The sequence below is a fragment of the Urocitellus parryii genome, chromosome 7 (genome assembly GCF_045843805.1).
Source record: "Urocitellus parryii isolate mUroPar1 chromosome 7, mUroPar1.hap1, whole genome shotgun sequence".
Classification (NCBI taxonomy): domain Eukaryota; kingdom Metazoa; phylum Chordata; class Mammalia; order Rodentia; family Sciuridae; genus Urocitellus; species Urocitellus parryii.
In genome coordinates, this window is record NC_135537.1 from 80,870,028 (window position 1) to 80,893,895 (window position 23,868).

At 35.8% G+C, this 23,868-nt stretch overlaps 1 protein-coding gene across 1 annotated transcript in view; it reads left to right on the plus strand.

The window, feature by feature from the left end:
• The window catches only part of Prkdc (protein kinase, DNA-activated, catalytic subunit), a 169,529-nt gene that overhangs the window by 24,689 nt on the left and 120,972 nt on the right, over nt 1-23,868 (plus strand). The window contains exons 16-28 of the mRNA XM_077800450.1: nt 209-361; nt 2,760-2,875; nt 3,179-3,338; nt 4,562-4,648; nt 5,092-5,211; nt 5,639-5,798; nt 8,519-8,625; nt 10,781-10,871; nt 11,879-12,042; nt 12,517-12,669; nt 14,116-14,223; nt 16,555-16,781; nt 22,176-22,270. Of these exons, the coding sequence (XP_077656576.1) occupies nt 209-361; nt 2,760-2,875; nt 3,179-3,338; nt 4,562-4,648; nt 5,092-5,211; nt 5,639-5,798; nt 8,519-8,625; nt 10,781-10,871; nt 11,879-12,042; nt 12,517-12,669; nt 14,116-14,223; nt 16,555-16,781; nt 22,176-22,270 (1,741 nt within the window). The remainder of the gene's footprint in view (nt 1-208; nt 362-2,759; nt 2,876-3,178; nt 3,339-4,561; nt 4,649-5,091; nt 5,212-5,638; nt 5,799-8,518; nt 8,626-10,780; nt 10,872-11,878; nt 12,043-12,516; nt 12,670-14,115; nt 14,224-16,554; nt 16,782-22,175; nt 22,271-23,868) is intronic.

Consider the following 23,868-nt stretch of genomic DNA (forward strand, 5'->3'; position numbering starts at 1 on the left):
ATGATGCTGTAACAATGATTTGGAAAGGATTTTGAAGCTTGAAAACTTCAGGTAAATCTGCCACAGTTTACATACCATTGGTTCCATGATACCTAAAAATTCAAGAACCTGTATATGTATCTTTTTAAAAAATATCTTAAAGCTTATAAATACTCATCCTAAATATTTCTTTGTACAAAATTTTGAAGTTTTTTTCCTTTATTTAAAGGATTTTATTTTAGCAGACGAGACATTTCTCTTTGTGAATTCTTCCTTTCAAAGTCTGAATCATTTACTCTATGATGAATTTGTAAAATCCATTTTGAAGATTGTGGAGAAATTGGATCTTACACTAGAAAAACAGACTTTTGGAGAACAAGAGGTTAGAATTTTTTGTCAATAATATTGCATCATTTTATACTAACTTTCTTTGCATGTAAATATTCAGGGAATAATAGTACATCTTTAGGGGATTGAAGCAAATTGATTTCATTGGGTGGGATTACTATGTGCCATTGATGCTTTTCTGTTGGATATAGACTTATTGTATACAAAATGTTATCAGTGGATCATTCAAAAAGCAATTTCTATGTTTAATATGTTAAAACTTTTTTTTTTAATTTGCTAGGTTTATTTCTCACTTTGATAGATGAGACTTTTTACAATAGCAAAGGGAAGCCTGAGGTTCCTTGTTTTTTGTTAAGAACACTCCAAATTGGGGCAGAAAATATCAAATTTGCTCTTGAGATATTAGAATGCAGGTAATAGACTGAACATACCCAGGGTTTGTAGCCTGGATAATAGGTTAATCTTTGCTTGAAGTTGCTAGCGTGGAGCTGCCCTGCTCTTTTCTGAGGTGTCTGTAGAGATAGCAAACCACAAGGGTTAGAGGTTTCATTGGAAAACTTTTAGTTTGCTTTTGATCATAGTGATAATTCTAGATGCATTTGTGCTTGTTAGAGTTCACGTGTATGTAATTCTACTGCCCTTGTGAAGGTACATGAGAGATGATGGGATAATGGAGAGAATATGCAAAGGGGAAAAAATGGAAGTGTTATAAGGCCATTGCCACATTGGCTGTATTGTGCTGTTTTTTTAATTCTGGGTGATAGAAACCAGTGTGAGTTGAATTATTTTATGTGTTGTATGCTTGTCTAAGATAATTTCATTAAAAAAACCAAACCAAAACAAAAAAAAAACCTCTCTGAAAGGATATTTCCTGGAACTGTGTCATCCATCATACAAGCATTTTATAACACTTGTTCATCTTCATTCAGAAATCTTCGCTGGCTTCTCTTTCTCTGTGGTCCACCCTTTTTGCCTGTGCCAGCAGGTCCCCTGTCACCTCTGTCATAGCTGGTCTCCAGTCGTTTGTAGGTTCTGTCTCTGTGTTTATTTTTATTTTTTTCATCTACTCATTTATTTTTTTTATTAGTTGTTCAAAACATTACAAAGCTCTTGACATCATTTCATACATTTGATTCAAGCAGATTATGAACTCCCATTTTTACCCCATATACAGATTGCAGAATCACATCGGTTACACATCCACTTTTTTACATACTGCCGTACTAGTGTCTGTAGTATTCTGCTGCCTTTCCTATCTTCTACTATCCCCCCTCCCCTCCCCTCCCCTCTTTTCTCTCTACCCCATCTACTGTAATTCATTTCTCTCTCTTGGTTTTTTTCCCCTCTTTCCCCTCACTTCCTCTTATGTGTAATTTTGTATAACAATGAGGGTCTCCTTCCATTACCATGCAATTTCCCTTCTCTCTCCCTTTCCCCTCCCACCTCTCGTCCCTGTTTAATGGTGATCATCTTCTCATGCTCTTCCTCCTTACTCTGTTCTTAGTTGCCCTCCTTATATCAAAGAAGACATTTGGGATTTGTTTTTTAGGGATTGGCTAGCTTCACTTAGCATAATCTGCTCTAATGCCATCCATTTCCCTGCAAATGCCATGATTTTGTCATTTTTTAGTGCTAAGTAATACTCCATTGTGTATAAATGCCACATTTTTTTTTATCCATTCATCTATTGAAGGGCATCTAGGTTGGTTCCACAATCTAGCTATTGTGAATTGTGCTGCTATGAACATCGATGTAGCAGTATCCCTATAGTACACTCTTTTAAGGTCTTTAGGGAATAGCCCGAGAAGGGGAATAGCTGGGTCAAATGGTGCTTCCATTCCCAGCTTTCCCAGGAATCTCCATACTGCTTTCTAAATTGTCCGCACCAATTTGCAGTCCCACCAGCAATGTACAAGTGTACCCTTTTCCCCCTATCTCTGTGTTTATAACCTATTGTTTAATATTAGAATTTGAATGTACAAATTGTATTTGATAACATAGATTTGGTAACACAAACATAATATGTTTAAAATTAAACTTCATGTACTCCCCCATATTACATTTTTCGTTGTCTTTCTTATTACTGTTCATTATTCTTTTTTTCACAATTGGAAACCTCCAAGTTATCATTGATCCTTCTTAACCTTTTACAGTTCTGCCTCTGTCCAAGTATCACTGCTGGCTTCTTGAAGAAGTCAGACCCTTGTTTTATTTCTCCCATTCTTTCATCACTTCATGATTTCTTTGGTTTTTCTGTTGCTTCAAGTCCTGTTGTTCCTCCCAGACTGTAGGCTCTTAGGAACCTGTCTCTGCCTTTATCACGTTTTCATTCTTTCCTCATAGCATGAGGTCTAGGACAAGAAGATTGAAAAGTTATTTGTTGAATAATATGTGATCGAATAGTACAATGTTTGTTACAATTAATTTTTAAGGATGGAAACGAGGCTACTGGTGTTTGGGTGATCCCGACTTCAGATCCAGCTGCTAACTTACATCCTGCTAAACCTAAAGATTTTTCAGCTTTCATTAACCTGGTGGAATTTTGCAGGTACTTTGTAAAATTTTAATTAAGACTGAAAATTATTAGTAATTGGGTATAATAGAGGAAATACCCTTAAATAAATATAAGAAATAAAATAATATAAGGATTTAAATCTAAAATCATTTATATATAGACCTTTAAAATATATCTAAATGAGCCTTTTAAAAAATCTAAAGGTAGATTAAAAAAGAATTCACTTAAAATGTTATACAATAGAATTATAATTTTTATAACCCATGTATTTTTAAAGATAAATAAAAATTAGTAGGATAAAAATTTCTACCTTAAACATTTAATTTGTTTTTACAGAGAGATTCTCCCTGAGAAACAAGTAGGATTTTTTGAACCTTGGATGTATTCATTTGCATATAAGTTAATTTTGCAGTCTACAAGGTTGCCACTCATCAGTGGTTTCTACAAATTACTTTCTATTGCAGTGAGAAATGCCAAGAAAATAAAATATTTCGAGGTAAGAATTTTGGAAAATATGGTTTATTCTTGTGTTGTTTTCATTCTTTATTTTTCCCCTTTGGAAAAAAATGAGTGTATATGATGCATTATGAAATATGTGTGATTATGGCATATTCAGTTTTAAAGTCTACTAATTATATGTATATGTGTGTGTATATGTATATTTGCATGTTTTTTTTTTTTTTTTTTGTGGTACTGGGGATTGAACTCAAGAATGCTCTACCACTGAGCTACAGCCTTTTTTAAAAAATATTTTTTTTTGAGATAGAGTCTTATTAACTTGACAAGGCTGGTCTTGAATTTGTGACCTCCTGCCTCAGTTCCCTAGTCGCTGGGATTATAGGTGTGCGCCATCACGTATGTCTTTATTATGTATTTTTATTTTCATTTTTTTGGGGAGTGCTGGGGATTGAACCCAGGGCCTTGTGCATGCGAGGCAAGCATTCTACCAACTGATCTGTGCCCCATCCCCTTTTATTTTATATATATATATGAGAGAGAGAATCTTTTTTTTTTTTTTTTTTTTTTGTAGATGGACACAACACAATGCCTTTACTTTTATGTGGTGCTGAGAATCGAACCCGGGTCCCACTCGCGCTAGGAGAGCGCTCTACCCCTGAGCCACAATCCCAGCCCTTATTATATATTTTTAAAAGCTGATATTTGAGTGTCAGTTGGATGACTGTCTTTGAAAAGTTAGTGGCATTTTCTGCTTTGATTTTTAACCACTTGGATAATTTATTCAAGATTCCTAGGAATTTTTGAATTGCAGTCATTATTTGTAAGTTGTGGGCTGTCTCCATACTTAGCTAATCAGAAACTCTGGGGGCAAGCCTGAGTGATTTGTGCAGCAATTCATCCAGATATTTTGGTGCCTTCTGAGTTTTGAGAATGACTGTGATAGCATCCATTAGGCGCCATTTTGTCACACAAGTACTCTGCTTGTGTAATTTCAGGGGAAGCAGGTCTCCCAGAACACAGATATCTTACTGGAAGATGGAAAGGGAAATGGACTTAGTTCAGCTTCCCTCTTCCTGTTGTATTTCTTATTGGCCTCTGCCTGGAAATGCTCTTATAGCTGAGTCTCTTTTTTTTTCTATGCTGGACTTTGGTAAAGTGGAATGAGTTCAGCCCTCTGGAGAAAGGTTGGGAACTGCTGGATTAGAATATAATATTTCCTAATTATTGCTTATTGTACTAATTTGCTATTTTATTTGACAGGGAGTTAGTCCAAAGAGTCTGAAATGCTCTCCTGAGGACCCAGAAAAGTATTCTTGCTTTGCTTTATTTGCAAAATTTGGTAAAGAGGTAATTTTTAAGTGATTTATCTTAGTGTTTTATAGGTTATTTTTAAATGAATGTGTAATGAAAAAATCCTACTGATCATAAGTGACATAATTTTTTTTAAAATTCTGGTTTGCTAAATTCAGATTGGAAGTTAAGGTCTTTAAAAAACTAACACAGCAAATCATTGTGTTTCAAAAGTACCTAGAATTCCCTTAAAGTAATTCAACTGAGTGATGATAACTCAAAATCAAAATGTATTTCTTAATTTTTTCACATAGAGGGGAATTAGGCCCTTCAACAAATTATCTTGGAGATCAGTGGTTAGTTTGTAAGTGAACATGGTCATGTCAAATAAAGTCTATGTGCTCATTCTTTGTATTTGAAAATAGACTAAAAGTTTTAAAATTGATTTTCAAATTGTAATCTCTCTTCAGATACTTACTATTGTCTTATTTCTCATTAAGGTATCAGTTAAAATGAAACAGTACAAAGATGAACTTTTGGCCTCCTGTTTGACCTTTGTTCTGTCCCTGCCACATGACATCATTGAACTTGACTTTAGAGCCTACGTCCCTGCACTGCAGGTAGATGAATTTTTTTGAGCAGACCCACATCTTCATTACTATTATTTTTCCTAAAGAGCATGGAGATACCCAAGGATCTCCATGCAGGATCACATATGCAGGCTGCATGAATGGCTTAGCCTCTGCCACTTCCCAGCTTTGGTGCTCAGGAAACCTGACAGGGCCTCTCTGAGCTTCCCTTGCAGGCAAATGTGAGAATTACACCTTGCATATGTTGGAAGTCCGTAGTAAATCACCAGTCTTGTGGACTGGTGCTATTTGTTTTCCTTATGGTGACCTGGACTGTACCCACATACCTCTAGCAATGTCTGGGCTCCTGTGATAGCATAATGGTGTATTACACAGAAACCACAATTAACTGGTGGGGTTTTTTTCTTTAAATCTCAAATTCACCATTTTTCTCTTTATCATGTTTGGATTGACATAGATGGCATTCAAGCTGGGTTTGAGCTATCCCCCGCTGGCAGAAGTAGGTCTGAATGCTCTTGAAGAATGGTCAGTTTACATCGACAAGCATGTAATTCAGCCTTATTACAAAAATATTCTCCCCTGCCTTGATGGATACCTGAAGACTTCTACTTTATCAGGTAAGGTTTTAAAAAATTGAAATATGCATCATGATTAATAGGACTGTTCGTATTTTTTGAAACTTAAAATTTGAACCCAGTGTTTTCATTATATGTTTGTTTTTATTCCCCAGTCATCTCAGTGTAATTGCAACAATAGGAAATGTAATCAAGGCATTAAAATATTTTTCATTTTATTTGTTTACATCTTACTAAGATTTATAAAATCTTCAGGGATAGAAACTCTTTGTAATTTCTAATATACTACCTTGCAAAGAATTTTTGAATAAATCAGACAAGAATTAAAAATATCAGAAGCCAGGCATGGTTGCACACACCTGTAATTCCAGTGGGCTTGGGGGGCTGAGACAGGAGAATTGCAAGTTCAAGGCCAGTGTCAGCAACTTATTGAGACCCTGTCTCAAAGTAACATTAAAAGGGCTAATAATGTAGCTCAATAGTAGAGAACTTACCTTTTATGTATGAGGGCCTGAGTTTGATCCCCACCCAGTACTTCCAAAAAAGAAAAGAAAAAGAAGGTAAATAGTGATTTTATGTTTTTGTTGCATTTTTATTCATTTTTAAAATATAACTGATGAAGCTAAGAATTGGGGGGAAAAAAAAGGTCAATGGATAAGAAATAGGTTTAGGAAAAGATTTTTAAAGAAAATATCATCTGACCAGGCAGAAAATATTACTAATCAGGGAATGTAGTACTAACAGTCAAAAGGCTGGATTTACTTAAAGTGAGAATGAAAAGGAATATTACCAGGTGCAAGCAAAAAGAAAGATTCATTTGGGAGAAGGACTGAAGTATTAGTAAGAATTTTAGAATTTTAAATTTCACTATATTAAAAGCGGAAATGAAGTGTTTTATTTGTGAAGTTTTACCTATGTAAATCATTATTTTGTTATTAAATGTTATTTTCTTGGAAACATTAAATAGAAGTTATCTGACAGATTTTACTGTATCTAGTTGAAACATTCTGAATATATGTTCAGAATTCTTGAAAAAATTCAAATTTTGGAAGATTTTTATATAAATGATTGTGAGTCTTGTTTTAGGAACAAAAAAATTTCATAGTAGTTAATCTCTATAGTTTAGGCTTTTAAAATGCATATTATATAAGGTGTACTGCTATTTGAGTAGTTGACAAACATTCATACACTTAGAATATATGAAATAGCAAAAATCTTTGTAGTATTTTTATTTTTTGCTTTGCATTTGATTCTGTTAATTTAGTTTTTGAAAAGACTTATGTTTTAGATTAATGAAGGAAGTTGCTGTGATTGTTTCAAAGGATCTGTCTATTGATAGATATGTGTATTCCAGACCATATGATGATAGAAGCAGAGTAAGCAAAATTAACAAGAACATCATGTTCAAGGCAGTCACTGTTTTTAGTAACTTTGTACTTAATACATCAAATTTCCAGAACAGTTGCATGAATAGTAAAAAGAACTACTGTATACTTCACCTGGATTCCTCACTTATTAAGCCAGTTAGTTATTAAGATTTTGTACCATTTGCCTTTACTTTCTATAGCATGTGTGATTTTGTGTGGGTGTATATATTTATACAGGACTTTTTTGTGTGTGAATTCTTTGTAAGCTGCAGGCATCATGGATCTTTACACATCAGTGTCCCATTGTGTACTTCTTAAGAGCGAGGACTTCCTTTTACATAACTACATTATTCTTATAAAAAAATCAGGAAATATGGGTACATACTCTTCTAATATATAGTCCATAGTAGTTATTTTCATTTGTCCCATTAGTTTCTTATATAACTATATTTTTCTTGATCCAGAATCCAGTGTAGAATTTATATTGTATTTAGTTGTTATTACTCTGTGCCAATGTCTTGATTTGAATGGTTGTGGGGTGGTTTTATGAGACACTGATGATGCACACTGAAGAATTCAGGGGTGGTGGGTTTTTACTTGTCCAGGCAAGGAATTTTTGATTTTACTTTCAAATTTTCTATTTATGATTTGTTTTAAAAATAGGTAGTTTATAGAGGTGTACTTTAGGAATGTAAATATTCTTGTTCCTCATCACACTTTCACTATGATTGTTCTAATATTCCTTGATAGTTCTTCCTTTATTATTGTGATAGTTAGAAAAGAGTATTCTTCAGGGCTGGGAACATGGCTCAAGTAGTAGCGCGCTCACCTGGCATGCATGAGGCACTGGGTTCGATCCTCAGTATCCCATAAAAATAAAAAAAATAAAGATATTGTGTCCTCCTAAAGCTAAAAAATAAATATTAAAAAAAGTATTTTTCTACCATCTCTAGTCCTTCAATCTTAGTTGATATTCTACTGTAAAAACTAACTTTTTCTCTTTTCCTTTATTTATTTATCTATATCGCTTGGGACTCATGGATTCTTATTTTTCCAGTAGGTTGATTTTGATGGTCAGATGGTAACAAATTTGGCTGGTATATGAGGTGTGGGATCTGGCTCCAGCAGCAGGATGTAATTCAGGATCTTCTAATGAGTCTGTTCCAGTCTAAGAATCAGCACTTCTTCAAGGAACCATGATGCTTTTAGTGGACAGTGGTGCTTAAAATCAAGACAACCAGTGTGAATACTTTATGTTCCAGAAACTTAGTTTTTTTCATCATAATTAAGATTAGGATTTTAATGTTTATATGTTTGGTAGTAGAGTGTATTCTCCTTAGTATTCATCAAATAAATGAATGCTATTTAAAATTGATTTTTGTTTACTGTTGTTAGATGAGGCCAAGAACAACTGGGAAGTGTCAGCACTTTCTCGAGCTGCCCAGAAAGGATTTAATAAAGTTGTGTTAAAGCATTTGAAAAAGACAAAGAACACTTCATCAGTAAGATATCCTTTGTACTTTCTTTACCTTATATAATACAGAGATTAGAAAAGAATCCTCATTTGAGATGTTATTTGTTTTTACATATAAATAAGTGTAGTATTGAAGTAGTTTCAGTATATGTTTGGCATGAAAATATAAACTGTATTAATTATTTGGCTGTTGTCTTGATGTTGTTGTCCTGCTCATCCCTACCCTTATATGTGTTTAGTGGATAATGCAGAGTAACATGGTTCATTTTCAACAAGCACATTGGAATACTGATACCATGGATATGTAAGATTGATCCATTCTTAAATACAACTTTATCAAGTTCATGCTAGTTTTTTGCTTTTTGGTGATAATTTTTTGACCAGTTTTTTTTGAGATGAGCTGTATGATGTGATAGGAAGAAATGATATAAATGGTAAAAGCTTTGTTTAGGGAAAGTATCTATTTTTGGTATGAAGTGAAAATTACAACTTGAAAAACTTTTTTTTTTTTTTTTTTAAAGAGAGAGTGAGAGAGGAGAGACAGAGAGAGAGAGAGAGAGAGAGAGAGAGAGAGAGAGAGAATTTTTTTAATATTTATTTTTTAGTTCTCGGCGGACACAACATCTTTGTTGGTATGTGGTGCTGAGGATCGAACCCGGGCCGCACGCATGCCAGGCGAGCGCGCTACCGCTGAGCCACATCTCCAGCCCTTGAAAAACTTTTAATGTTGAAAATTGATAAGTAAAAAACCCTAGCATAAATGCTTTCTACGCAATTGTTTTTGGTAGCTTTTGATTGAAAGACTTGCATGCAACTAAAAATGATTTTCTGAATTTTTAAAATAATTTTATCTCACATAAACAAAGATGGATAACATAACTTGAGCATATCTTTAATTTTACAAATAAGATTTTTTCACAGGTACACAATGCCTATTCCCTAGGATGCCTATTCCTTAGGACAGCTTTTTCTAAGTGAGGATCCCTGGGTTCCAGGGTGCAAGGCCAAAGCTGTTTCTGTTGACATTTGCACCATGATATGACAGTGGGCAACACTGTTGTGGTTCTTTTTAGCATTTTATTGGCACTTGCCTCTAGGCACATTCTGGAAAGTTTGCCTACTCCAGTGAACCAGTATTTTCAGATGAGCAATACTTGAATTTACCAAATTATGCACAAGTACAAACATTTATTCAGATATAAAACAAATCAAGGATTTTAATGTAATCCAGTTCATTGCTAAGGTTTCAAATTCCACATTACAATAACAAACCTTTAAAAAACTACCAATAGTATACTTTTGGTGTAATATCAAAGAACTGTAACCACAATTATGTTAAAAAGACTTAAAATGCTCCTCCCTCTTCTAGCTACGTGATTCTGTGAGGCCTAAACCCTGAATCACACAATGTGCCAAAAGGGATCTGCACTTATGTGAAACAGGGCTCCCATTCTGAGGATTTTTGTTTGGAAAATTGAGTTACTTTTCTTGACAGTATGTCATTCATTCACTTGTAATGTGTTTAGTATTTTAAAAATAATTATTTAAATAATTTAAGTTTTAATTTCTAATGTAATAAGTATTAATGAGTGTATTTTAAAAATAATAACTATTTAAAGAATTTAAGTTTAATTTCTAATGTAATAAATATTAATAAGCATTACCCACATAAATAAAACCTTTCTGGGGTTTTCTGATATTTCTTAAGAGCTTATTAAAGGAGGGCTGGGGATGTGCCTCAGTGGCAGAGCACTTGCCTCACACATGTGAGGCACCGGGTTCGATCCTCAGCATCACATAAAAATAAATAAACAAAATAAAGGTATTGTGTTCATGTATCACTAAAAAAATATAAAAAAAAAAAAACATAAAGTGTCCTCCCCAAAATCCTGGAACTCCTGCTCTAGGAAGTAGATATCCAACTTCATAGTTGGAAGAAATATGACTTTTATGAATTTGCGATAAAGTTAGTAGCACTACCATGTAGGATATAATTTACCAGTAAGAGGATTGGGGGCATCGCTCTGTGGTATATAAGAACCTGGGGTTGATCCCCAGCACTACAAAAAAAAAAAAAAAAAAAAATTAGCAATAGGAAGGATGATAAAATAGTTTTTCCTTATTTTCATCTTCTCTTTAATTTTAACTCAGATATTACATGTATACAATTTTTCATTTTGTAGAATGAAACACTGTCCTTAGAAGAAATAAGAATTAGAGTAGTACAAATTCTTGGATCTCTCGGAGGACAAATAAACAAAAATCTTATAACAGGTAATGTTTTCTTTCAAAATAAATTAATGTGTGTAGATATGTTTGTGCTTCAATTGGGATCAATACTGTCATAGTATATTCTGATATTTATTCCTATGTGTGATTTACGTATTTTCAAGGAGGATTATAGTGAATAATGTATCACTTGATGAAATGCTTTTATTATACTCATCCCATTGGAATAATTCAACACACTAACAGAGCAAATGTTCTAGCTTGATTTGTTACACACACATATATATTTTTTTCCATTTTGAAACAATCTAATTTGGCATTGTTTTCTATGGGTAAACTTTATTTTAGGGGAATTTAAACTTTTAAAAACTCAATATTCTTAATATGTGGATGCTTTTAGATTGTTTTTATGACAATAATTGTGATTAGTAAAAACTCATTTGTTTTTACTTTTGAAGTTTGGTATTAAATACACTAGTGGCTTATTGTTTTTAACTTAGTGGCTTGGTTATTTAGGAAATTTGAACCTGTACTTGGAAATAAGCAGGAAATTTTTAGTAAAAATATTTTTCATTTACCATTTTTTCCATAAAATACCCTAAGTAACTCTTACTGAATTTGAATATTAAATATTCCAGATTGTTAATTTGTTTGAAAATATTTTTACTTAAGTTAAATTAAAAAATACTGTTGTCAGTACTTTTAGATGTTCTAATTACATATCTAAAGTAGTAAAAAGGAAAGATTAATAAATGTTTAGTTTAAAAGTTTAAAAAGACCCTGATTAGCCTGGCATGGTGGCACACATGTATAATCCCAGTGGCTCAGGAGGCTGAGGTAGGAAGATCATGAGTTCAAACCAGCCTTAGCAAAAGTGAGGCACTAAGCTACTTAGTGAGACTCTGTCTCTAAATTTAATAAGAAAAAATAAGGCTGGAGATGTGGCTCAATGGCCAAATGCCCCCACCAAAGACTCCGATTGAGCCAATGAGAGGTAGAACGACTGATTTAAGATGGATTTTGAATGAAAAACCACTCTTCTTTTTTGTCAGCCACGACTTCAGATGAAATGATGAAGAAGTGTGTGGCGTGGGACAGAGAGAAGAGACTCAGCTTTGCAGTGCCGTTCAGAGATATGAAGCCTGTCATTTATTTGGATATATTCTTGCCCCGGGTCACAGAATTGGCTCTTTCAGCTAGTGACAGACAAACTAAAGTACTTTTATTTTTCATTTCATATCTTACTTAGGGTCTATTGCTTTGAAAATACATTTGGTAGGAAAAGAAAATATATTTTAGCCATTCCATTATCATTAATTTTGTATTTTTCTAACTGCTTGCTTATCATTGATAAATAAAAGTTAAACATAAATTATCTTAATAGATTTTTTTTAAAGAAAAAGCAAAAATAAAGGGAAATACATTTCTTGTGAATGTATTAGTCCCAGTGTCTAAAGCTTTTAAATATCAATTCTTGGCTCTTAGATGAAGATCTAAGTGAACAGATGCATTAGTTTTATCTAAGAAGTGCTACTTCCAGTTAATTTATATTTGAATTACATTACATGATAATGATAGTTATGTGCAACAAGTTTTTCTTCTTAAAGGGCTAAGTTGAAAAACACTTCAAAAATATTCTTTTCTTGTGAACATTATAATGTACGCTTTGTTGAACTCTTGGCCTATTTAGGTGGCAGCTTGTGAACTGTTACATAGCATGGTCATGTTTATGTTGGGAAAAGCCACTCAGATGCCCGAAGGTGATCAGGGTTCTCCGCCCATGTACCAGCTATATAAACACACTTTTCCTGTTCTGCTTCGCCTTGCTTGTGATGTAGATCAGGTAAGTGCATGATTTTGAATAGAAAACTTAAAAAGAAAAAAAAAAGTGGTTAGGCATGGTGGTACATCCCTGTAATCCCAGCAACTTGGGAGGTTGAGTCAGGAGGATTGTAAATTCAAGGCCAGCCTCAGCAACTTAGTAAAGCCCTAAGCAACTTAGTGAGACCCTGTCTTAAAAGTTAAAAAGAACTGGGGATGCAGTTCAGTGGCTATGCACTCCTAGGTTAACTCCCCAGTACAACAAAAAGGTCCCCTTCAGTTGTCAAAGGGTTTGCTACACATTGGAATAATCACCTGGGAATCTACCAAACATTCTGATTTGATTGGTTATGGATGTGACATGGAGAATAGGACTTTGAAAAGTTGTCCCAGCAACCTCTTTTGTGCCACAGAGTTGGGGAGCCAATGTTATAGTCACTGAGAGTCTAGGCACCCTAAAGTGGATTAGCTGTCACCCTGCTCATGGGTGGATGAACTCCATCTTTCAGGAAATGAAGAAGTGGCTAGGAGTCAAGGAACAGATTGGAAATGTTGGGAAATGACCTGTTCTTGATACTTCATGGACGGAACCTCCATTTCTGTCATGAAGCAGAAAAACAAATCTCAGTTCATTTTATGAAGCTGGCATAACCCTATTATCAGAGTGTACACATAAAAAATAAAGTGAAATACAGAAGTCACTTATAAATGTGTTGGAAAATTTTGCAACATATATGAAATCATCATGATTAAGTGGAATTTTTGAAACTGAAATTTACCATATAAATAGTTTAAGAAGTAGCTATTCTCTCCATAGAAGCCTAAAGGTCTTTGGCTGATCTTGGTAGGCTAGGCATGGTTTAATGTTGTCTTAATATAGTAAAGACTATCTACCTGAGTTTCATAGTCAAATCGCGGTGATCTGGATCCTATGCCTATTGCTGGGAGTGGTTCCTTAGTATTTGGAATGGGCAACAGAAGCAGAGGCACCTGCCTCTCCTCTTTAACTTTGTTCCTCCCTATGGCATAGACTTTAAAGTCTGTATATATAGGACGTTGATCTGGCTTTCATTTTGTCACAGGGATGGTATTCATGATGTGGGAAGCCACAGGCTCATTATTTGCTTTGTGGTTGATTAATGATAATCTGTATCTAACCTAGAATACCTTGTATACACATTTAAAATCAAAGTAATGAAGATAAATAATGTGTACCCTAAATTACCCTCCTAACTAGAGGAACAATGAGATTTAGAGGTACATTTTTCTTTGCTGAACTCTAGAAAGTAAGGAAGAATTGTCAGAACATGTTCATTATGGAATTGAACTAAAAAAAGAAGTTAATGAAATCACAGTAGTAGTTTCGCTTCATTTTGCCCTACTGTAAGTGCCATTTAATGTCCAAATTCCAGTTTAAATTTACTTTAACACAAAGGAAAACAACTCCAGTGAAGTCTTGTTTTTTCAGGTGACAAGGCAACTTTATGAGCCACTTGTTATGCAACTGATTCACTGGTTCACTAATAATAAGAAATTTGAAAGTCAAGATACTGTCGCCTTACTAGAAACCATATTGGTGAGTAGTGGTTGATTCTTTTCTTGGTATTCCTGTTGTCTAGTTACATTTAATACCAAAATGTAGCCTCTAGTTGGATCCTTTTATCTTTTGTTGTATTTGATTTCTAATGCCATTTTAGTGGACACAATGCCATATTTATTTATTTAAAAGATGCTTTTAAATATCTATAAATAATAGTTCACACATATTTTTCTTCTGTTTTCTGGGAAGGCAATTGTAAATTCAACAAATTTTATGTCTTTAAAGGTGTGCATGTGGTGCGTGTGTGTATGTGTATGGAGTAAGAATGTTCTTTGACTTATTGGAGGTACGGTAGCTCTTTTTAAAATACTTTTAGTATAATACTTAGTTTAAAAGTAAAAGGAATTTTTGAGCTTTCTCAATATTTTCCTGTATTCAGATTCAATAGTTAAAGGGTCCTACTAATAGCAGTTTATCTTTTACATAGAACTCTCCTGACATGGTAGAGGTAGAATCCTTAGGATCTGACCACTGGCTTGCTGAGGACAAAGGTAGTGAGGTCAGCTAGACTATGGTATCTTTTGATGCATGTATATTACTATAAGACATACAGTAATAATTTTTATTGTTTGATTTTGTCTGTTATTTCAGTTTATCATTTTATTTTGTTATACACTTTAGAATTCAAAGCTCTAGTTGAACACATAGTGAATTTGTTCAAACATATCCTTTAATTCTTTGTTCTTGCAAATTGACTCCAGTTTACATCTGTGTGCCATTTTTCTCTTTTAAGTTTGAGATGAGTTAGGAAAATAAGGAAATTGACAAGAGCATCCAGAGAGAAGTAGTGAAGGCATTAAGTTTGTGGTGATTGTGAGGATTTGGATCTGTTTTCATGTTTTTATTGTGTAGGGGCATTGTGAAAAGGGAGGCTAGAATGGTGTTGGACTGAAGAGCAGATCATTCTGTAGGACAGCCACACATCCTGGTGTGTAATTACAAATAGTACTACTTTCACTCCTAGAGTCACCCTAATTGTATGCCACGTGATAGGCAACAGAGAGTTAAGTTGCTGAATATTTTAAATTAGGAAGCAGACCATAATTATATCTATAACATTATTCCTTGCAGTGCGTACCAGTGAATTCTGCTTCTAATAAATAAATTAATTTAATTTGTGGTTTACTTATATTCAGATTGGGTTTGTCTATATTTAAAAAAATTTTTTTTTTTTTTAGTTATACATGGGCACAATATCTTTATTTTGTTTATTTATTTTTATGTGGTGCTGAGGATCGAACCCTCACATATGTGAGGCAAGCACTTTTTCACTGAGCCACAATCCCAGTCCTGTTTATATTTTTTGTGGTACTGGGGATTGAACCCAGGGGTGCTTTATCACTGTGCTTATATCCCCAGCTCTTTTTATTTTGTTTCGAGACAAGGTCTTACTAAGTTGTCAAGGCTGGCCTTGAACTTGTTAGCCTCCTTCCCTGATTCCTAAGTCTCTGGAATTAGGGGCATGTGTTGCCATACCTGGCTGGATGTGTTTATTCTATTATGTTTCTATTCTGAAGCAGCTATCTTAGTTATTTCCTTTTCCCTTTTGATTCTTAAAGGTAGCTGAAGTAAGGGGTTTCGAAAGAAATCTAGTGAGATAATGATAAAGTAAAATGAGATGGCTGAAAGAGAAGGTAATGAAGAAATGTGAACTTTATAGCATGGCACTTCAGTGAAGGAGAGCCATTGTTTTATTAGAAAGAATCGTCACTTCCCTAACATCAGCACATGCACTATCTTAGTCTGTTGTCTGTTGCTATACTGAACATCACAGACTTTGGTAATTTATAGAGAATGGGCTATAACTCATGGTTCTGGAGGCCAGGAAATCCAACATCAAGGTGCTGATATGTGATGAGAGCCTTCTTGCTGGATGGTAGCATGTGGAGGGCAAAACCTGGGAGAGAGTGCCATCGTGGGGGTCCATCCTCATGACCTAATTTCAGTTCTGTTTACCTCCCAGAGACCCTGACTCCAAATACTGTTAACATGTGAGTTTAGCGATTATTTTCAACATAGGCTTTTGGGGGGACAAATTCAGATTATCTCAGAATTTTCTCCCTTTTCCATGGAATTTTCAATTTATTATTTAGTGTAAAAGATAATGTTTTCCTTGTGTTAAAAGGAACTTGTCATTTGAATTTCGATTCAGGGAAACCAGATTGTTTCTCTTAGTGTTTATTTTTTCTTGTCTTGTGCTATAAATAATTTTCATAACATTCTAGTCATGCTCAAAGGCAGACTAAGGGTATTTGGCTGCCACTATATGGATATAACATTAGTAAAATAAATGTGTCTTTGTTTCAGGATGGAATTGTGGACCCCATCGACAGTACTTTAAGAGATTTTTGTGGTCAGTGTATTCGAGAATTCCTCAAATGGTCCATTAAGCAAACAACACCACAGCAGCAGGAAAAGAGTCCAGTGAATACCAAGTCACTTTTCAAGCGACTTTACAGCTTTGCACTTCACCCCAGTGCTTTCAAGAGGCTGGGAGCCTCCCTGGCTTTTAATAACATCTACAGGGAATTCAGGTATGTGAGACACATGTGGACAAGGAAGGGTATAAAGTTTGATCTTGAAACTTGTACTGGTACTTTTTGAAAAGTGGCTTAGTGTTTCTGTCCATGTATTTCTGTATCACGTATTTAGTAAGTAATTATGTGCTGGATGCTGTGCTGTGTTCCAAGGTTTAAAAAATGAATTAAAATTCAGTTTGTACTCAAGATGCTTAGAAACTACTAAGAAGTACATACAAACATAATACTGCAGCAGTTTTGGAGCCCACGGGGGTATATCCAGTCCAGTCAGCATAGGTTAGGCAAGGATGTCAAAGATGGGATGTAAAAGGATAAATGAGAACAAGCCAGGGTGTCCAGATCAAAGGGATGTGGTGGAGAGGTAAGAAATGGGATGGCATCTGAGTTGATGCAGACATTTGATTTTCCCAGACTGTGGTGTTGAAGGTTTGGGAGATAATACAGCAAGGCTGGGGAGCAGGGTTTGGGCTGCTGTGGTGAAAGTACCAGCTACCTCTTGTTTCAGCAAGTCTGTGGCGTTTTGGGACCTGGGATCAGTGCGGTTAGATTTCTTCTTAAAATTATCTGTTGTAGTTGGAAGGGAAGAGGCTTTTTCAGAAGTCCAAGAAAAAGATAATTACTGATCTAAGGTGGTAGTGGTGGTTGTTCACTGATTCCATCACTTATTAAGTATATTATGAACCAGTAACTTATTAAGAATATTAATTACTTGTTTAGAATGTTATGAACCAGTGTGCACCTATAGTCCCAGCTACTCAGGAGGCCGAAATAAAAGAGATCACTTATCTCATGAGTTTTGAGTCTAGCCTAGACAACATAGTGAGACTCCACCTTAAGAAAAGAATAATAGCAATAATATGTGCCAGGTATGGTACCAAATGCCAAGATAGAATGATATAATCCTTCTTGAGGGCTACATGTCAGAGCAATAAATATAAAGCTTGCAACTGAAATTAGTGATGCTACATAGTAGTTCATATAGTAAGAATCTAAACTTGTTTGGTCAGAATAACTTCTCTCAGAAAGTGACAGCTGGCATAGAGAAGAGGGAATCAGTGGTAAATATCAGATGGCTGAGCCAGGTGTGGTGGCGCATGCCTGTAACCCCAATGGCTTGGGAGGATGAGGCAGGAGGATTGCCAGTTCAAAGCCAGTCTCAGCAATAGTGAGGCACTGAGCAATTCAGTGAGACCTGGTCTCTAAATAGAATACAAAATAGGGCTGGGGGTGTGTGTGACTCAGTGGACAAGTGCCCAAGTTCAATCCCTGGTACCTAGAAAACAAAAACAAAAATGAAAAACCAATATCAGATGAATGTATGGATGGGAATTTATATGTGTGTTATGAGAATTGGCCACTTAAAGCCATATGTTAATTTTTTAGCTTTTTTTTTTTTTTTTTGGTACTGGGGATTCAGGCCAGGGGTGCTCTACCACTGAGCCACTCGCCCAGCTTTTTATTTCTTATTTTGAGGCAGGATCTTGCTAAGTTGCTCAGGCTGGCTTTGAACTTGTAACCCTCCTGCCTCAGCCTCCCAGGTTGCTGGCATTACAGGGGTGCACCACAGTGCTCCGCTCTTTTTTAACTTTTTGTTGTGGTAATAGTGGTGCTGGGGATTGAACCCATTGCCTTGTGCATGCAAGGCAAGTGCTCTACCAACTGAACCATATCTCCAGCCCCTCTTTTTTAGTTTTAGCTTTTTAAATTGTGAAAACTATTTGTAGAGAAGAGTACGTAAAACAAGAGTGTATAAAGTTTATAGAATAATAATAGTAAAACAGGTTGTCACATACCCCCTCGATTGAGAAATAAGGCATTACCAGTATTCTGGAAAACTTCTTGCCCTTCCAGGGCCATCCTTCTCCTGACTTAAGCTACTTCCTTCCTGCTTTTCTCCATAGTTTTATATTTATCTCCTATCCCCAAACAATATATTTTTGTGTTTTTAAAAGTGGGTGGTGAGGGCAAGCACAGTTATGTGAGACAAAGGCAGCCTTTTAACTTTTTTTTTGGTTGTTCTGAGGATTGAACCTTGGGGCACTGAATCACTGAGCAATATCCCCAGCCATTTTTATTAAGTATTTTTAAATTCTGAGAAAGCATCTCACCAAGTTACTGAGGTTGGCTTTGAACTGTGATCCTCCTGCCTTAGCCTCTTGAGCCACTGGAGTTACAGGCATGTGCCACCATTCCGAGAGTCATTTCCCTATTGAGGGGTTCTGAATGGAGTCTGGCTTCATCCTTCCTAAAAGATCATAAGAGCAAGTTGGATTAGCAGGATCCATAGTCAACCCTGGAAGGCAAGTTTCTTCAGAGATGGCCATGAAGTGGACCAGAATCTGATGTATGGGGGAAGTATCATCCAAGGGTATGGGCTATCCCTTAGTTCCTCTTCTTAGCTCAGAATGCCCACCTTGTCTGTCAGGAGGAAGTCAAAGTTTAATACTCCTGTGGCTAAATGAGCACTGTTAGCTGATCTAGGCAGAACACAGAATTTCCCAGAACATGGTCATGGTGAGCCAGAGAAAAACTTGGATTTGCCTGGGCATTCTGTCCAGGTGGAAGGATACATTCAGCCATGTCCTGTTGAAGACAGCTATCAGCATGTCTTTTCTGCAGTCCCTGCTTGCCAGTTTTGTGTTATGTCGAGTTCACTCTGTGTGACTATGAGGGACTTTTTATATGGTGCTGAGGATCAAACTCAGTGCTCACACATGCTAGGTGAGCACTCTACTGCTGAGCCACAAACCCAGCCCCGTCTTTTGGTCATTTCTTGACTTCTTTCCTGTGTTTGGGCTTCTGTTTCCTTACCCTGTATCATTGTCTTTCATGGGTACTCTAATTTGTTAGATCACATTTCAAGTGGCTAATTTGAGAAAGAATACATGAAAGAGGACTGTTTGATATCTTGCATGTTGGACACTATAAATTGAGGCACTAATATTTCCTTTCTGCATTCTGATAAACTGTGTTTCATGCTCCTTTGGAGGGCAGCTTAGTCTTATTTTGTCATATAATTTCTTTACTAATACCTATCAACTGCTTTCCTGGCGCCTAATATAAAAACTATTAATACTTACCTTGGCCTGGCCTTCTAAGACCTTTTCTGTTCAACTTGCAGTTCTTTCACAAATCATTCCTCCAAGTGAACCTTTTGCTGGTTGACTCTCTGTTTTCCTGCTTGCCTCCATGTTCTTATCCATACTGGTTCTGTTTTTTTTTTTTTTTTTTTTGCAGCATCCTTTACTTCAAGGATTTGAGGTGTTGGGGCATGTAGGGGGCTTGTGTAACTCTGAAAAGCCCTGTCCCCCTTGGGAATAATTTTTTTTTAAATTATTATACTCATGCCAGTGTGACTACCAGTTTCCATTTCTCATTGTAAGCCCCATACCCTCGTCTGTGCTTTGCTCTGCTTTTCTTATTGCAAGAACGCATTCATCCCAAGGGGTCATGCAGTGACTGAAGGCTTCATTGTAACTTCCAACTCTTAAATTTTGTGTGAACTCCCATGACAGTTATATTTAATCTTTTACTATCCTGTGTCTTTAAGGGACACATTTTCCCATAAGAGATATGACCTCTTCAGCTAGGTGTTGGCCCTTGGTACTTAGGACACCAAGTTTACTATCTGTTACAGTCACATGTCACTTGATGGCAGGGATGCATTCTGAAAAATGTGCCCTTAAATGATTTTGTCATTTTTTTTGAACATTGTAGAGTGTACTTACACATTCACTAAGTACACAGTCTAAGACAGCTATACTGACATTAATCATTGTAATCCTCTAGGACTACTGTTGTATATGTGGTCAGTTATGTGTGACTGTATAAGTTAGATGGTGCACAGATGTAGATTGAATTGATTACTTGCATGTACTAGATATACTTATGAAAGGCTCAGAGTTTACTATTGGTATTGACTTAAATTTTTTCTCATAATTAAAAATAATTGCTTGCCGGGTGCAGTGGTACACACCTGTAATCCCAGGGGCTCAGGAGGCTGAGGTAGGAGGATGGCAAGTTCAAAGTTAGCCTCAGCAATGACAAGGAGCTAAGCAACTCAGTGAGATCCTGTCTCTAAGTAAAATACAAAATAGGGCTGGGGATGGGGCTCAGTGGTTGAGTGCCCCTGAGTTCAATCCCCCATAATAATAATAAAAAAAATGTTTATTTCATTGACACTCAGTAGCTGGATAGTGAAAGTAGAAAAAAATGTTACATTCTATGATCTTAAATGCATACTTTTTTGTGGTGAGGGGATGCTGGGGGCATTTTACCACTGAACTTCAATCCTAATTCTTTTTATTTTTTCTTGAATTTTACCAAACGTTTATTTTATTTTACTTTACACATTTTTTATTGGTAAATTATAGTTGTACATAATAATGGGATTTATTGTTACATGCACACAATCTGACAATATAATTTGGCCAACTTCACTCCATAGCACTTCCCCGTCTCTCTCCACCTGCCACCCTTGGGTCCCTTTCCTCTACCAATAGCCCTTTGATTTTTAGGAGATCTACTCTCACCTTTGTTTTCCACTTTCCTCTCAAACTTCTGCATGTAAGAGAAAACACATGACCTGTAACCTTCTTAGTTTGACTTACTTTGCTTAGATGTTGACTTGATTTAAGGTAGGATGAGAGCTTTTAAATTTTCTTTATTTTAGAAGAATGTGGATGTGTTATATGGTATCAGTTCTTCTTTTTCCTTACATTCAGTTTTAATGAGCTTTGTAAAATGTGGTTGGAATAGTGGTTCTAAGGTTATGTGCCAGGAACAGTCTCCTAGTGGGAGGAGGCATATGATACCCGTGGACGGAGAAGAGCCAATACTGCCTCTTTTTTTTTTTTTTTTTTAAAGATAGAGTGAGAGAGGAGAGAGAGAAAGAGAGAGAGAATTTTTCAATATTTATTTTTTAGTTTTTGGTGGACACAACATCTCTGTTGGTATGTGGTGCCGAGGATCGAACCCGGGCCGCACACACGCCAGGCGAGCGCGCTACCGCTTGAGCCACATCCCCAGCCCAGCCTCTTGATTGATTTATAAAGCCTCATGCTTTAGTCTGCTCTTGAGGAAGTATTATTTTGTGTGTGTGTGTTTGTGTGTGTGAGTATGTGTTTATGTTGTTGGGGATTGAATCCAGGGCCTTGTGCATGTGAGGCAAGCACTGTACCAACTGAGCTATATCCCCAGTTCAATAAGGAAGTAGTGTTCTTTGAGAAACATTTTAGGTTGTTTTATGTTTTAAAACATTTAGATTTTATTGAAAAGAAAAAACAAATTTGTTGAATGTTTGCATTCTTTAATACCATTACTTTTTTTGTGTGTGTCCTTAGCACTTTTAATTTTCTTAGGTGAAGCTTAACATTCTTTATTTTGCAGGGAAGAAGAGTCCTTAGTAGATCAATTTGTGTTTGAAGCCTTGGTGATCTATATGGAAAGTCTGGCCTTGGCACATGCAGATGAGAAATCCTTAGGTATGTGTCATACAGGTGTTTGCTGTAAGGTCTTAAAAGTTTTTCCACCCAATACTTAAGGCTGAGGTGATTTTCTTATAAGGGATGTTTTCTTTTTCATATCTTCCATAAATAAATTTGATATGTCCCTTCTGTACCTCAGATCCAGTTTGTAGGTTTTTCAAGTCCTCACCTAAGATTCCCTGATGGCTGTAGAATTACCCTTGGTTGGTGGATGATCCTGCAGTGCAGCCACTCAGTGACTAATGACATGAACATGAAAATGTGCAGAGTCACAATGCTGAAGAAAGCTGGATGCAGTAGCCACTGAGAGGAGGCTAATGTCTCTGAACTCTCTAATGATGACTTAATGGGTCTCATTATAAGATTGTGATAAAGCTATTTCAGCCATGGTTAAGGAATATGAAAAAGGTTCTATGTCAGAAGTAGGGTGGGCTAGAGTTGTTAAAGAGTAATAAATGTTAACTCTTTATAATTGTGTCTAAACAATACTAGAAACATCAGAATTTTTGAGCTAGAAGACTTCCTAGAAATCTCAGTTGGGTTGGGTGTGGTGGCATACGCCTGTAATCTCAGTTGCTTGGCAGGCTGAGCTAGGAAGATTGCAAGTTCAAGGCCAGCCTCAGAAATTTAGTGAGGTCCTAAGCAACTTAGTGAGACCCTGTCTCAAAATAAAAATTTAAAAAAGGACTGGGAATTTGGGCATTTGACTCCATGGTTAAGTACCTCTAGGTTTAATTGTTGGTACAAAAAAAAAAAAAAACCTAAAAAACAAAAAGCCTCAGTTGGTCCCAATACTTCAACACTTGTCAAGATGCAGAGTGTTTGTGGCTCATTATGTCACATAGCTGTGAGGTGGCAGGACTTCTCTTTTACTTGTCCACATCTTGGTTTTTGTTTATTTCTTAAAAAGACAGTTTAGAGGTTAGGATTTATCTTTATGTCAAAAGTCTGCCATAGGCAATAATGCTAAATATTTAGTCCTTACCTTAAAATTTTACTTTGTTTATATTGATTATCCACATAGATGCATTTTGTCAGCAAATGAGACTTTTCCTAAAATCACTGCCTTGTGCCAGGCCCTGGATTTGATTCCCAGCACTGCAAAAAAGGAATAGAAAGAAAATCTTAGTGACAGAGGTTGCTTTGCACCTCTTTTCCTTCCCTAAATAATTATAGATTTCTTTGAGTGGTTTGCCATCTTAGTTCTGTTCTCCTTCTCCAGTGGCTATATTACTAAACTATAATATGGCTTATCCTACACAGGAAGAATGGGAGGCCAAGGAACTTATACTCCTTAAAGAATAGCTTTGAATTGAGGTTTTAAGATTCTGGCCTAACATGGGGTTTTGTAATATATACTTGGTCTCTTATCTCTAGTTTATTGTGTAAAGTTGTACTTTGGCTGCTGACAGTGCTGGTGGTGCAGATTGTAGTTGGTATACTTAGTTATGATAATACTCTGTGTATATGTGTGCATACGTATGCCATGCTATCATAGTTTTAAATCTGGGTTTGTTTTTGGACATGCAATATAAACCGTTTATTGAAATTTTGTATTCTGAAGGATGGATTAATATTAAATCTAGGGGTTGGGG